Below are 15,593 nucleotides of genomic sequence, written 5' to 3' on the forward strand. Positions count from 1 at the left end.
CTGGGACCTCGTCTCAGAAATGACGTAAGATTCCAGGGATAGTGACACATGTCTTTAATCCCAGCACAGTAGGGGCAGGCAAATATCTGTGAGTTCCAGGCCAGCCAGGGCCACACAGTGAGACCTTGTCTCAGGAAAAAAAAAAAAAAAATCAAAGAGCCCTAAAACCATAGGCTTCGACCTTTCCCTCCTTTTACAAGGGGACAGAGGTCAGAGGTAAATTTCCCTACTCCAGAATGGGCTCCTTGGTTTTCTTTCATCTTCTCTACTGTCCCAAATCCCACAGCTTTTGTGTATTTTATTTCAAAGGCAATAAAATTTTTTTTCTTTTGCCAACAATCTGGGGTTGGTATGTTACTTCCGGGGTTTATTCCTGCATGGGAACTGAGGTGAGGAAAGGGCTCCAGAAGGGAGGGTCTATATAGCAGCCCCTTATTTCATCTGGTATCTCCCTTACCTGCGACCATCCCCATCCCCGCCCTCCCCTTCCCCTGCCTAGTGTTTCCTAAGGCTGGCCTCAGCCTCCATTTTGGTGAACAGACATGGCTGAAATTACTCAGCCTAGTAGCAGGGCTAGCTAGAAGTCTTCAGTTGAAGCAGAGGCCTGGTTCTGACTAGAATCCTGTTAGCAAAGGCCTGTCCCCTTGGAGGTATGAGAGAACAACTCAGATGTATGACTGAAAGTACCTTCCTTCAGGTTGGTTTCAAACCCTCCCCTTTGGGGCCCTAGACCAGGAAGTCTTTCTCCTTGAGCTTTTCATCCTTGTCCACTATGGCATCTGTGGCTGGGTCCCAGAGCTTTGTTAGGGAAATTGAGGGGTGGTGACAAAGAACCACAATGAAGCCTACTGTCTTCTGTCCCCACAGTGGAGGAAACAAAGGTCCCCAGTCTCTGGGGTAGCCCTAGCTCATGCCCACCCGCTAGTGCCAGCACACAGGGAGGAGCCAGGGCCACTGGAGACAGGAGGTTTTATTGATGCTGATGGGGGCAGGGAAGGCCCCCCCAGGAGCATGGGGCCTGAGTCAGTCAGCAGATGCGCAAGGCCTGGGCACACGGGGCAGGTTAGGGCACACTTTTCTTCTGAGGACTCTGTGGCTCCTCCCTTGGGGGAGGGAGAGACCATCTTGGAGAGCCTACTCCAGGAGCAAAGGCAGGGAGAGGTTAGAACCCTTGTTCTGAGAGGAGGCACCACAACAGGCAGCAACAACTTTGTGGAAAGCTGGATGAACTGGTCAGTAGCGGGAAATGGAGGGGCGCACTGGGGCGGCCTCTTGGAAAGGTCAACCTGGCTTAGGTGAACTCATAGAATACTTGGTATTCCCAAGCAGAGTGGGGTGGGGCCCAAAGCCCCTTTTCCCTGTGTACCTCAAGGGACAAAAGGCATTCAGGGAGTCCCCTAGCAAGGGGTGCCAGAATTAGTCCTTAAGGCACAGCTGGGGGCAGACAGGGCGCCAAGGCACAATTGGTGGGGGGTGGGGGTGGAACAAGGGATAGCCGCCAAGCTGACTGCCAGGGTCACAAGAGGATGCAGGACCGCCCACGCTTTATCGGTGTTGGGTTGAGCACTGCCCGGACAGCTTCAGCAAACACCTCCTTGACGCCGTCCTGCTGCAGCGCCGAGCACTCGAGGTAGCGCACAGCATGGATCTGCTTGGCCAGCGTCTGGCCCTGCTGCGGTGTGATGGGCGCTTGACCCTGCTCCTTGAGGCGCCGTAGGGTATCAGGCTGGGCTCTCAGGTCCTTCTTGGTGCCCACCAGGAGGATAGGCACATCAGGGCAGTGGTGGCACACCTCTGGATGCCACTTGTGCCTCACGTTCTCATAGGAGGGTGGACTGGCAATGGAGAAACAGATGACGAAGACGTTGGTCTGAGGGTATGAAAGGGTGCGGAGGCGGTCATATTCCTCCTGGCCCGCAGTGTCCCACAGGTTCAGGTTCACTGTGCGCCCATCAACTGCACTCTGGGCACTGTAATTGTCGAACACAGTGGGGATGTATTCCTTGGGGAAGGCATTAGTCGTGTAGCAAATAAGAAGGCACGTCTTGCCCACAGCCCCATCTCCCACCACCACACACTTGATGCTCTGCATTGTGTGTCAAGTTGCTACAGTGGTGGAGGCAGTGCCTCCTCCGTCTTCTGGACCGCGCTGGAAGCACTGACCTGCGGAGAGATGAGGAGGACGTTCGTGATTTAGGAGAACTGTACCTATGGAGAAGAAAAGATAAAGACAGAGGAAAACCACTTCTTGTTCAGCGATCCTGACATCCCAAAATCCTGTCAAGACAGACATCAGAAACAAGGAGAGAAGCCCGAAGGTAGCAGGGCACACACCTTTAATCCAAGCACTTGAGACGTGGAAGCAGGCAAGTCTGTGAGTGTGAGGGCAGCCTGATCTAGAGAGAGTTCCAGGATAGCCAGGGCTACATAGAGAAACTCTGCTTCAAACATGCTCCCCCTTCCCCCAAAAAAGGAAAGAAACAAGGAGAGGTACTGAGTAACACGTTACAAAAGCTACAGCATTATATGGGCTCTGGTACCAGCCTAGGGGCAAATCATGGTGCAGCTGCTACTTTTAGCAATGACAATGGACAAACCGCTTCCCTAAACCTTAGATTTTTTTTAAACTGCAAAGTAGAGATCATATCTACTCCATGTACTTACTGTATGGATTAGTTATTACACTTACAAACATTGAGGATAATACTCGGTCGATAAACAGTTTTTATTCTTCCTCAGCACAGATACCTGTTAGGTCATCTACTACATATGGACTCCTCTCACTAGTCTGCCCTCTCAGTATCTGCTCCAAAGACTCAAACATCAAAGGCAATCTGCATGACAGCAGCGGAGGACCGGCTGAAGGAACTCTGGTGCTGTGGGGCTGTAATGGACCCAAGCCTGGGACTGGTTCTCTCCTAGGCCACAGCTTCTTCCAGGACCAGCTGGGGGGGGGGGGTGGGGGGGGGCAGGAGAGGGGCAGGGAGAGGGAATGGTACCACTGAAGGTTTCTTCTCGCATCCTCACTCACAGGATTCTCATCTGATCTGAAGGAGTGTGTTCAACATCAGGATCCTTAGGCCCTCAGGGAAGGGCAGCAGATGTAAATAAAGGTCCCCCCACCCCCACCCCAGGGCAGTACAGAGAGCCTGAGACTGGAAGACCAGAGACCTAAGTTCTACTTCAGTTCTCTGACTCACTGCAGCCAAGCACGAGGTACTTACCCCTCTGGGCCTCAGTTTCTCTTTTCAGGAAATGAAGGTTAAAAAGTGTAGGGCAGAGCTGGAGAGATGGCTCAGTAGTTAAGAGCAAGGACTGTGTTACAGAGGACCCCAGTTCAGTTCAGTTCCTAGCACTTTGAGCAGCTCCACAATTGCCCGTCACTCCAGCTCTAGGGAAACCCATGCCTCTGGCCTCTGAGGGCATTGGCACTCACATGCAAAAACATACATGCAGACACGCATGAATCCACATAATAAAAAAATAAATCTTAAAAAGTCTATGACAAAGGCACTAGGTGGATGAAATGAAACAAGCTGGGCACACATGCAGCAGAGGCAGGAGGATTATGCAAATTTGACACCAGCCTGTCTACCTAGTGAGTCCTAGGCCACCCACAGATATTTGGTAAAACACCGGCAAAACAAAAAGATTTAGGCTTACAGGAGAAAAGATATTGCATGTTTTCTCTCATATGTGAAATCTAAATTTAAATATATGATTTAAATGTGTGTGTCATGAAAGCAGAAGGGGAACTATTTGGGAAGAGGAAGGACATCAGTGTGGAGAGAGGAGGGGTGACAAGGGAGGGGGATGGGGTGACTATGAGCAAAGTATAAGGATAAATATGATACACAGGAAAACTTCATAATGAAATCTATTTTCTTGTATCCTAACTTTTAAAAAAAGAACCCTAGGGGAAAGGGTCATTAGTTGTGCCCAGTGCATTATTTGAGTCTTGGCCTTTCACAGCAGAACCCCTGGGCCTGAAATCTTCAGATCCACACAGAAGGGGGGGAAGTGGCAGTAAGACTAAGACCCCCTCAAGTCCAGCAATGGGCTGACCCAGGCAGGAAGGCCAGGAGGGAACTCTGGCCAGCAGTCACAAGGCCCAAGAGACTGAAAGTACAGCAGGCTCTCTAGGGAGGTGGTTCTCAATCAGCAATCAGTAAACCAGCCCTCAAAGGGGTGGTGAGGGAGAGTAGGTTCCAGGCTGGCAAGGGAAGAGGACCTGACACCTGAAAAGGATTATGAATGAATTAGTGTCCAAAACAAGGCGTGGCATATGATCAAGAGCACCAGCTGCCTGAATCTGACCTACTGAGCTCACCGGCTGAGCTTGACCCTCACTAAACACCTCCATATGGTGTAAGTCTTTATAGATGGCATGGTACCATGTTATCTATAACTCTCCTGACAACCTACGGGTAGGACTTTGATTTTACAAAGAAACCAAACTCAAAACTGTTAAAGTAATCCAGCCTCACACAGTAGCCTGAACACAAGCTTAGCTCTGCGATCCAAAGTCCTAAGCTTTCTTCCTTGTATCACATGGCTCCCAGATAACTGCAGAGCCTTGAACAAATTAGTCACTTCCTTTACCACTGCCTCAGTTTCTTCATCTGCACAGCAAGTCATAACACTTGCCTTCCTGATGTTGTAAACGATCATGCTCCGTGCACACAGGCGGCGACCAAAGCAAATGCTTTCATTCCTAGAGTCAGCGAGCACGGGGTGTGCTTATGTGTGCGTGGCATGCATGTAGTGTCCCCTTGACTCCCAGTTCGATCCTCACCCTCTCCCAATATAACTCCTCCCCTTCTCTCTTTATTTTATTATCTTTCTGTTGTTGTTAGCGGTTTTTGAGGACTGAACCTAGAACCTCACACATGCTAGACAAGTGCTCTACCATGGAGCTCCGTCTCCAGCTGTCTGGCAGCTCTTTTCTCTGAAAAATTTTGGCCGAAGTGGGTCAAATAAGTTTCCTTTAACTACTTAAACTCTACACTACTTGACACCTTATGCCAAATAGGAAGAAAAGATCGTCAGTGCTGCAGGACGCCAAACCAGGAGTGGCCTATAAAGGATTAGATTTTGATTATAACTTAAAAAACAAAACAAAAACCTTTGCTGGGAATGTGGCTCAGTTTGCCTAGCATGTGTAAAGGCCGTTTTTTATCTTCAGAATTCTACTCCCTAGTAACAAAAACAAAAATCTTGGTTTAGTAAATAAATTGGTATTTGAAGAGCTCTATGTTAGCCAATGACAACATTTGTTCTAGGTTTTTACACCCAGTTTAACTCATTCAGCTCATACCTGGACTCTCAGTTTGTCACTCAAGAGATGATCACGATGTAAGAGGGGTTTTAGAATCATAGAGACCTGGATTTAAATCCTTTTGCCACCACTTATGAGTTGTATGACCCTAGATGTAGGGTGAATTGCCTCTGTAATCTTCAGTTTTCTTATCTCTCAAATTCAGCTACAACAGTACTATCTCACAGGGTAGAGACAGAGTTAAGTGTGTTAATATACACTATGTGTGTGATATAAGTACCTAAGTAGAGCAAATCTCAGGCCTTCTTTTCTTCCTTTTGTTTCCTGAGACAGGGTTTCATTGTGTAGCCTGGCTAGCCTGGACCTTGATACGTAGACCAGGCTGGCCTTGAACTCATAGAGATCCACTTGTTTCTGTCTCCCAAATGAAAGGTGGGCAGCGCCACTCCTGTCAAGTCCTAGTCATTTTTTGTATCCTAGATTTTTATGCTTGTTTTCCTTTCTGTTGCTATTCCTTTTCCCCTCTCAAAGCTTCTGGGTTCTTCAAGGCCTAGTCCAAGTCTCACCATTCCATAAAGCTACTCAAGTCTTTGCATTTCCAGAGCATTGTCACCTTTTTTTAAAACTCTACTTTGGCTCCATGTGTGAGTCTCCTTCGCTGTACCTTAGTGATAGGTATCCCCTTAAATAGCAGACTCGGTTTCTGTTAACCACAGAGAAGCTGTGTGAGTGAGTACAGGGCGCGGCGCACACGAGAGTACCACCACTACCCTCTGGTCTACGGGGCCAGCCCTTATCACAAACAGGAGGATGGGCCCCTCTCAAGCCTGCCCCTGCCAACAATATTACAAAGCCGAGTTTTAGTGGAGAATAATGGCAACCAAAAAAATCTTGCTAATTGGCTTGGGGGGGGGGGGGGACGACATAGACCGTGGGGCAGAAGGGTGGAGGGTGAGAATGGTCCCTGAAGAGCAGCTTGCATCCAGTGGGCCCTAGCCTTGGGGTGTGTCCCAGGCAGGCCCAGAAGGGGGAGGAAAAGGAAGTACTGCTGTTTGCCTGATTGCCTGATCTCTGTGGCAGTTAGAGCAGGGGAAGTGTCCCAACTGGGAGTGGGGGAGGGGAAGCACGGTCTCTGAAAGATGGGTAAGTGTAAGCCTACAGCCTCCTAAGCCACCTCTGGAGCACAAGGCTCTCAGTGTTTTGCACACTACTGAGAATGCACATTCTAACCCTTACCTCTGCAAAGTGACACCTCCCCGCCACCCCCCACCCCCAATCTGCCCCAAAACACAAGCAACACTAAACAGGGCCGAGCACTACTGTCACCTACTCCAAAAATGTTTCTGTACAACCTGGGTAATGGTGGTGGCAGTGGCGCTCGCCTTTAATCCCAGCACTCGGGTAGCAGAGGCAGGTGGATCTCTTGAGTTTGAAGCCAGCTAGGTCTACAGAGTGAGTTCCAGAACAGCCAAGGTGACACAGAAAAACTTTTGTCTTGAAAAACCGAAAGGGGGTGGGGGTGGGGCAAAGTTTCTGTACATAATCCAAGTCACATATCCAAAGTCTCGTCCGAGTCTGTTCCATGTGGAGGCTGGTCAGAATTTTATCTCTTGTCTTTAGATTAGGAAAGCCTAGAGGGCAAAGTTCTGTCTGATTTCTGATTCCCTGGCTGAGAGAGGCACTTGTGGTGGCGCACGCCTTTAATCCCAGCACTCGGGAGGCAGAGGCAGGCAGATCACTGTGAGTTCGAGGCCAGCCTGGTCTACAAAGCGAGTCCAGGCTAACACAGAGAGACTCTGTGTCGAAAAAACAAAACAAAACAAAAAAACAACAACCAAACAAACAAAAAAAACCCCAAACCAGAACAAATAATGAGCTCAATCTGTCCACCTGTGCATACAAGAGCTCGGCTCCCGTGAATGCTGTGCGCCCCTCCGGATTCTTCCTATCCTCTGGGCTCAGTTCTGTTTTCCACCTTCTCCAGGCTAACATAGCTCCTTCCTTTACCTTTCTCAGTACTGATTGTTCTGTTCTGTTTATTTGCAGAAGCCCAGTACAGGGCTGAGCAAAAGTTGCAGAGTGACATACAACCTCCCCCCCCCCCACCTTCCCCAATCAATCCTGACATTGAGACTGGGAACAAGGAAAGCCTCTATGCCCAAGAGACACTGGACAAAGGTAGCCAACTTCTTCCTCACCCAGAGAAACATAAAGTGAGGGTAATGACCAAGCCAACTAGACTTGCTCTGTCCTCAGCTGAAAGAGTAAAAGACCAAGCAATGGTAACTCAGAGGGGCTGAAGAAAGTGGGAAGAAAAAGTACAAGATAAAGATAGGCCAAGGGTTAGAGTGGAATAGCTGAAGACCTTTGGCCAAAGGCAACAGGCCAGGGACAGGACACTTCAAGTTTGTTTGTTTGTTTGTTTTGCAGGGAAGACAGGAGAGATGACACAAGGAGGCTCACACTGGGCTGCAGCTGGCTGCAGCTGGGCTGTGAGGAGGAAGCTAGGGGAGACATGAGGTCAATGTGGGACTGGGACCAGGCCAAAGGCTGAGACTCTTTCTTCCTCTTCTCAGCATCAGCAGGGAAGAGCCCAAAAGAACCTAGTTCTCAGCCTAAAAAAAAAAAAAAAAAATCCTGAGCCAGGTGTAGTGGTAAACACCTTTAATCCCAGCACTCAGGAAGCAGAGGCACTCTCTGAGTTCGAAGCCAGCCTGGTCTACAGAGTGAGTTCCAGGACATCTAGGGCTACACAGAGAAACCCTGTCTTAAAAATCCAAAAAGGAAAAAAGAAAAAGAAAAAGAAAAACTAATACACAAAAAGCTCATGCTGGAGGACTTTCCCCTTTTGTCATTCTCCATTTCTGGGCTCCTATAGAAGATTTTGCACTATAATTAGGTAAAGCAAGAGGACAGAGTTGTCGGTACTTACTAGGGACTGGTTGCGGAGGAGGAAGAGGCAGGACAGTTGTAGCTCAGAAGGACACAGAGGCTTGAGACAGCTTCACTAAGTCTGTCCCATGCTCATCCCAACACCCAGGGTGTTCCACAAAGGGTGAGCCCCAGAGACAGGACAGCTCTAGCTTGAGGAGCCAAGCTGCCCCTCCCCCACCCAGCAGCACAGAGGAAGGCTCACACATGGGCTTATGTCTCCCCCGCCTAGCAGCAGCTCTCTGGGCCCCTTGAAAGGCCTGTGAAGTGGCGCTTCCTTTGCTTTTGCTCACTTCACACAAGGCTGTGAGTACCAACCTTGCAGTCCTGTCTCCCCCACTTAAAAACAGAGAGAGAAACCCAGGCCTTCCTGTTAGGGGGGTTTCCATAAGGGAAAAACTCCACATCTATTTTCCATTGTCCGTGGGCATAGAGCTGGAGCAGAGAGAGGACAAGCACCTTCACCCTTGACAGAATCCCAGCATTACAGTCTTTTTTTTTTTTTTTTTGGGTAAGATTTATTTATTGCATGTAAGTGCTTTATATGCAGAAGAGGGGATCAGATCACATTATAGATGCTTATAAGCCACCATGTGGTTGCTGGGAATTGAACTCAGGATCTCAGGAAGAGCAGGTGGCGCTCTTAACCACTGAGCCATCTCTCCAGCCCCATTACGGCCTTCTTATCTCTCAGCCTATAGCAGTCTTTGTATTTTGAGTAGGTTCTGTCCTGGTCAGATCAAGGCTGGTGAGACATGAAGGCTGGCTCTGAGGCACTGCTATTTCTCTTAGATGAAGGACAGTCAAACCCATCAGTGCTCACTGTGCCTTTGGAAGTACTTAAAATACAAGGCAGTTTTTTTGTTTTTTTTTTGAGACAGGGTCTCATTATGTTACCCTGGCTGGCCTGGAACTTGATATGTAGACAAGGCTGGCTTCTGCCTTCCAAGCACTGGGATTAAAGGTGTCTACCACCAGGCCTAGTTTGCAACCTAATGTTGAAATAGCATCAAGAGATACTAAGTAGGCCTGGAGAGATGGCTCAGAGGTTAAGAGCACCGCCTGCTCTTCCAAAGGTGCTGAGTTCAATTCCCAGCAACCACATGGTGGCTCACAACCATCTAGAATGAGATCTAATGCCCTCTTGTAATGCGCACAGGTGTACATGCAGACGGAAAACTGTATATATAATAATAAATAGATAAATCTTTAATAATAATAATAACAATAACAATAACAATAACAATAATAATAATAATAATAATAATAATAATAATAAAAAAGAGATACTAAGTAGACCGGGGTGATACCAAGAGTTAGTTGCAAATCCAGGTTGAGGACCAGGATCTCCTAACCTCTAGCCAATGTTAAGTCTCATAAAGCAGAGAAGGTAAAGTCCTTTATTCTGACCTCTGACTTCATTCAAAATGGCTTTAGCATGGTTTGCTTCTTTAAGTAATGGGCCAGAGGGCTAGAGAGATGGTTCCGTGGGTTTAAGAACACTTGTTCTTGCAGAGGACCCAGATTCAATTCCTAGCGCCCACAGGGTGGCTCCCAGGTCCACAGAGTTCCAGTTCCAGGAGTTCCCACACCCTCCGTGGGCACCAGGCCTGGGTGTGGTACACTTAACATACAAACAAATGAACTACCCATACACATAAACAAACCTGAAAGAAAGAAAGAAAAGGGCCAAAGGAGTCAGGTTGACATCCATCTGCATCCTTTTGCTTTGAAGTTTTCCTGCCTCCCCAGCTCCGGTCCATCTTGGAGGACCCATAGCTTAGCACTTACAGTGTGCTCCTGGACAGCCAGCTACCATGCTCCTGCCCTAGCTGAGAAGCTCCTCCTTTAGTCTTTAGCTCCTGGGGATTTATTTGCCCTGCCCCCATTGAGATGAGGACAAAAGAGGAAGCTGGACCCTGGACAGGAAAACCAGTCTGATCTGGGGAGGTGGCCCAGGCTTTGTCTTTGGCTTCCCTTCCAAGGTCTTCTCACAGACCCCTTCAAGCCTTCCCTCTAATGGATTTACACTGTACGTGAAGGGGATTTTAGTCTGTGCCCAGCTCTTATTCCCAGTTCTGCAGCTCCTCTCAGCCAGGATCTTCACGGCTGCCCATGTAACCGCAGCCTCTCATATCTTCCTGCTCATAACCCCCTATAAGCTCCTATCAGCCACCTCATCTGCCTGAACATCTCCCCTGAAGCAACTCTCCAAAGCCCAGATTGCTAAGCATGGCATGTAGCATCGTCATCCGGCCACTTCTTCTCATATTACCTTAACCATACTTCTGAAGCCAAGGCCTCCACAGCAGCTTCCTCGGCACTCCCCCCCCCCCCCCCATGGTATTTTCCCATTTAGATCCCTCCCATCCTGGTCATAGTCTTCTTGCAATTAGCTCAAATTTCCAATGTGGCCAGACCTAAGAGAAAAAAAACCCTGTTACTTCCATCCCATCTTTGCCCTCAGAGCCCTGTGGATTGCTTAGTTATACAGAATAGTAAATTAAGTACTGGTTTGTTGAGCTAAGAATTAGGGCTCCTGAGGATTTTTTTTTTTTTTTTTTTTTTTTTAGCTGTGATGCTGAGAAAATGTGCTGTATGCACATCCTTTCCTGAGCGAGGATTTAATACAGATCCCTTGGATTTCCTCCGTGGGGCCAAACCTCTGTACCTCCCAGAAATGAGAGTAGGAAAGACAGGTGGAGACGCACAGGACTAGAGGAAGAAAACAATTGATGGGAGAGGGACAACTGCGATGTGGTAAGAGGAGAGGAAAGGCAATGAGCCCAGCTCTTAAATTTAGCTGTGCTCGAAGACTCCCCCAAATGTGGCATTTGCTCCCCTCCACTTCCCTTTTATTCTCATGGAGAGAAGAAGTTAATACAGGAGAGTGGAGGACGCAGAGACAGACGAAACGCCAAGCGGGTCACCCAAAGGCTGAGGAAAGGGCTCAGCGGAGACAAGCACTTACAGGGCCAGACAGACTAAGTCAGACCATGGAGAAATTCTTCAGAGAAAGGGAGTAAGAGGCCTTGGTAAGAAGGAAAGCATCAAGGGTGCTTAAAGACACACGGAAGTGGAAGTCCCAGTCAAGGCTCTGACAGACATCAGAAAATGTAGACACCCAGCCTCAGCAGCAGGGAAGAGGGACAAACAACCTTGCCTCACATCCCCTTCCTGATCAAAAACTTAATAACCAGTGGAGACTGGTTAAACTAGCAGCAGCCTCCCTCTAGAATCTTGCCTTCCCACCCCCCTCCTTTTCCTATCACACCAAATAGCCCACCCTATTCTCCCCACTGGTTGGAACCAGTAACTGCTAGGAGACAGGCACCTTCAGGCTAGTCCCGCAACTCCTAGGCTGGTCTCTTTATTGAGCACCTGAGAATCAGGGCAGTTTTGATTTCCTACGGCCTGTCTCATTTGTCTTATTCTTGTGTCACCCTACCCTGGCTGCTACAGTCTGCTTCCCCCTGTCTAACCACAATGTCACCCACTGTAGGTTCCCTTCATTCTGCCAGCTTCTACTGTGGGCCTTCTCAAGGCTGAGGGCAGTTATTTTGTCTCTAAGAGATAAAGATGTTGACACACCAGCACTTGCAGGTTCACGCGCGTGTGCACATGTTTCCAGCCCTTTAATCATCTCCACCATCGGGAGGCTGCATCCCCAAGCTACAGAGGTTTGAAACGGACTCCCAAACTCTGCAAGTCTAAGGCAGTTTCTGATATCAAGGCTAAAGATACAGACCGAGGGAAGGAGACAGACAAGAGGGCAGCAGGGAAGATGGGGGCATATGTGAGTGGTAGCCAGGGGCTGGGAAGAGAACGAACCGGAGGTAGTAGAGACTTGAACAGAAAACAGCAAGGCAGGGTAAGTGTGGGATCTGGGTGGATGTATGTGGTTGGGAGAAAAGCGACTGAAGATGAATGTGGTTGACACTAAGGAGAGTGGAGGAAGACAGATATGTAGTATTCAGGTGAGGGAGAAGGCGACTTAAGAGTTCTCAGTCATTCCCGAAAGCCAGCACTTCAGCGGCTTGCCTTTCAAAGTCCTGTAAGTTGTCAGTGACTATCGGTATCAGTATCGAGGCCTTTTCTTTCCTGTTTATCCCCCCAAAAGCAAGACCATATTGATTGAGTCCGGTAGACACAACAGATGTGTTCACTAAATACCTGTTGCATGACATAGGAATAAAGAGGTCGGCTCAGAAAAATACGGAAAGAAGGAGCGGGGATTTCCCCACCGGGTCCTCCAAAGGGTTGCAGCAACAGTGTAGCTACCGACTGGCTCGGACCTTCCCGGGTGAGACTTTTCTCCTCCGTCTCAGGCTTCAGAGGCCCCAGACACCGCCCCCCTCTCAGCCTCACAAATGTCACAACTGCAGAGCAGAGAGCGCGCCTTCTGCAGCCCAGAGGCCCTTTCCTTTCACATACTACTGAACCCCCCCCCCGCCGCCACCACACACACACACACACACACACACACACACACACACACACACAACTTCTGAGGGCACCCCACCGCAGAGTCCTATCCTCACAGCTCAGCGCTTTTCCACCTCCGAGCCCCTCACGACCCGGATCTCAGGGGTCCCTCGCGGCTCTCGGGAGCCCGCGCTGTCCCTTGGATCCCACCCTCAATCCAGCTACCAGCGATCGGCTCGCGGTGGCCGCTGTCCCCGCCCGGCCTGCCGCGCCCCGCCCAACTTGCAAGGAGCGAAAACCTCCCGCCCTCGGCCTCCCTCCTGCAAACTTCCCGGCTCGAGGGTGCCTTAGTCCCGGCCAACCTGGCTCCTCTTCCCAAGACCCCTGCCCACCCGGCTCGGCCCAGGCCTCACCTGGTGCCCTCCCCGCGGCGGGGGAGCTGGGGGCGGCGGCAGCGGCTCTGGGCTCAAGAAGGAAGTGAGAACTGGAGGCCGGAGGAAGTGGGGGGGTGGGGGACGGACCGGCGGGACCGGGGCGGGGCGCGGGGGCGGGCCGGCCGGGGCGGGGCGGACCAGGAAGTCCGCGGCCTCTCCCCCACTATCCCGCCGGCGGTCTTCTGCAAACCTTTCCCTCCGCCTAATCCCGGACCCTCTGCTTCTCTCCACCCTTCGCCCTAGGGCCCCTGAGACCTCTGGGGTCCAGTCCCTCAAGGTCAGGTCTCCCTGCTTTCACTTAGCACCGCACCCCAACAGGGGTCCTAAACTAGGCGCTAGGCATTTGATCTCTTTCTAGTTCTCTCCCGCCCCGCAAACTCCGCGGGAAGGCTGAAGAATGCCTTCCGCTCAGCCCGGGAAATCTAGAGGTAGCTGTGGCTGGCTAGGGGTTAGCCGGAGTGGGTCAGGCTGGGGCAGTCCCCACCCCTGCCCTGAGCCTTGGGAGAGTGACGGGTGGTGGTGATTCAGCAGTGGGAAGGTCCCAGACCCCTGGAGAGGGTGGGGAGACGGGGGCGGAGGGGCGGTAGGGGGGGAGGGGAGGGCAGCTGCAGTCAGCACCCCGGGAAAAGACACTATCAGCAGAGAGACAGGCGGAGCTGCGCGGGCCCCAAAAACAGGATGTCGTGTGGTGGTTCCGCACCTCGCGGCTCCGTGGGGCTCTGGGGAGGGGGCGGGGCGTGGGAAGACTTGGGGCTCCTCTTGTTCCCTGATCTCGCCCCTGGCTGGCGCGCAGCAGCTTGGAGCGGTAGGACCGCACCCAGGCCTGAAGTCCGGCTTGGGCCCTGGAGACCAGCGAGTGAGTGGACTCGTGGGCGCCCTCTGGTGCTTCTAACCTTGGGTGCAGAGCTTTGACTGGAGAATCCACATTCTTGGTTCTTTTTAACAACTTTCCAGGTGCTCTACCACGTGTTAAGTGAAGGGAAAACAGCCCGAGACAGATACTCTGTCTTACAGAGGACCTCCAAATAAAGATCAGCTCTGCCAAATAGTTTGTTTCCAAATATCATTTTTTTTCTTGTAAAATCAAAAGCAACAGAAAATTTCTCCACCCTGAGCGTGTGAAAATAACGGAATAGGTGTTCATGCTGTGCTACTGTATAACGTGCCGGGCGTGGTGGTGCACACCTTTAATCCCAGCACTCAGGAGGCAGAGGCAGGCGGATGGCTGTGAGTTCGAGGCCAGCCTGGTCTACAAAGCGAGTCCAGGACAGTGAAGGCTACACAGAGAAACCCTGTCTCGAAAAACCAAAAGAAACAAAACAAAACAAACAAACAAACAAACAAACTGAAGTGAAGAGACAATCAGACTCAGGCTGGTTAATGACTGAATGAATGAATGCATGTTCTGACAAATTCTTCCTTCCCTGTGGGTAAAGGAGAATAGAAGGGGCTAAGAGAAATTTGGGAGGGCAGAACTAGAGCTTTAGTGGAAAAAGAAGTTTGTGAGCCCCAGAAATAACAGAGTCCTGAAGCCATTAAAATAAGTTCCAAACCAGGTGTGGTAGTGCACACTTGTAATCTAGCATACAGGAGGTGGAGGCAGGAGGTTCACAAATCCAAGGCCAGCCTGGGCTTTATGAGACTTTACCTTAAAACAAAATAAATGCCGAGTTTGAGACCAGCCTGGTATACTGAGTGAGTTACAGGACAGCCAAGGCTACACAGAGAAACCCTGTCTTGAAAAACAAAAACAAGCCGGGCCGTGGCGGCGCACGCCTTTAATCCCAGCACTTGGGAGGCAGACGCAGGTAGATTGCTGTGAGTTCGAGGCCAGCCTGGTCTACAAACTAAGTCCAGGACAGTCAAGGCTACACAGAGAAACCCTATCTCAAAAAAGACAAAAAGAAGGCAACAAAACAAAACAAAACAAAAAAACCCCAAAATTCCTGAAAAAAAAATTGAAAATTCTACTATAGCTCAGTAGTAGAATGTTTGCTTTTGAGGCATTTAGGCCTGTACCCCAATACCACAAACAATGGAATGTTTATTTTAGAATCCATTGGGGGCATAGTGGTAGGAACAAGGTGGTAAGACCATTCAGCACAGCAAGTTGAAAGACTGGGTCGGCAGCCTGGGATCGTGCTGTGCATCCTGACCTCTGAGTGTCTTGGAGTTGCCTCACCTTAGTCCTGGAGGGAGAACCTCCTCAGATACCTGTTTGATGGGATGTGGGACCCTCACATTTGAAGCTCTTACAGGAAGGAGAAACATCCCAGGACTGGGGTTTCAGAAGACCATGAAGTCTCGACTCAGCCATGCAGACTGGAAAGATTTTAGGCCACGTCCTTGGCCATTTCTGAATCTCGGGTTTCCCCCACTGGAAAACAGGAGGTAGAAGCAGATGATACCCTTCAGCTCTGACCTTCTGTGATGCACTCTTGAGGATAATAATTAAGTAATTGAGGTTTATGCATAGAACATATTGCTCACAGCTCTTTAATATCACTTAGGTCATCCTGTTTTGA

The 15,593-nt window shown here is 49.9% G+C and overlaps 1 protein-coding gene across 1 annotated transcript; it reads right to left on the bottom strand.

Annotated features, from left to right (window-relative positions):
• Positions 1-671: 671 nt before the first annotated feature.
• Positions 672-13,151, bottom strand: Rhog (ras homolog family member G). The gene is made up of 2 exons (XM_051149098.1): positions 13,048-13,151; positions 672-2,163 (listed from the first exon to the last, which is right to left on the bottom strand). The coding sequence occupies exon 2, from the start codon at positions 2,090-2,092 to the stop codon at positions 1,517-1,519; it is 576 nt and encodes a 191-aa protein (XP_051005055.1). The 5' UTR covers positions 2,093-2,163; positions 13,048-13,151; the 3' UTR covers positions 672-1,516.
• Positions 13,152-15,593: the final 2,442 nt, after the last annotated feature.

Source organism: Acomys russatus, chromosome 7, assembly GCF_903995435.1.
Source record: "Acomys russatus chromosome 7, mAcoRus1.1, whole genome shotgun sequence".
Lineage (NCBI taxonomy): Eukaryota > Metazoa > Chordata > Mammalia > Rodentia > Muridae > Acomys > Acomys russatus.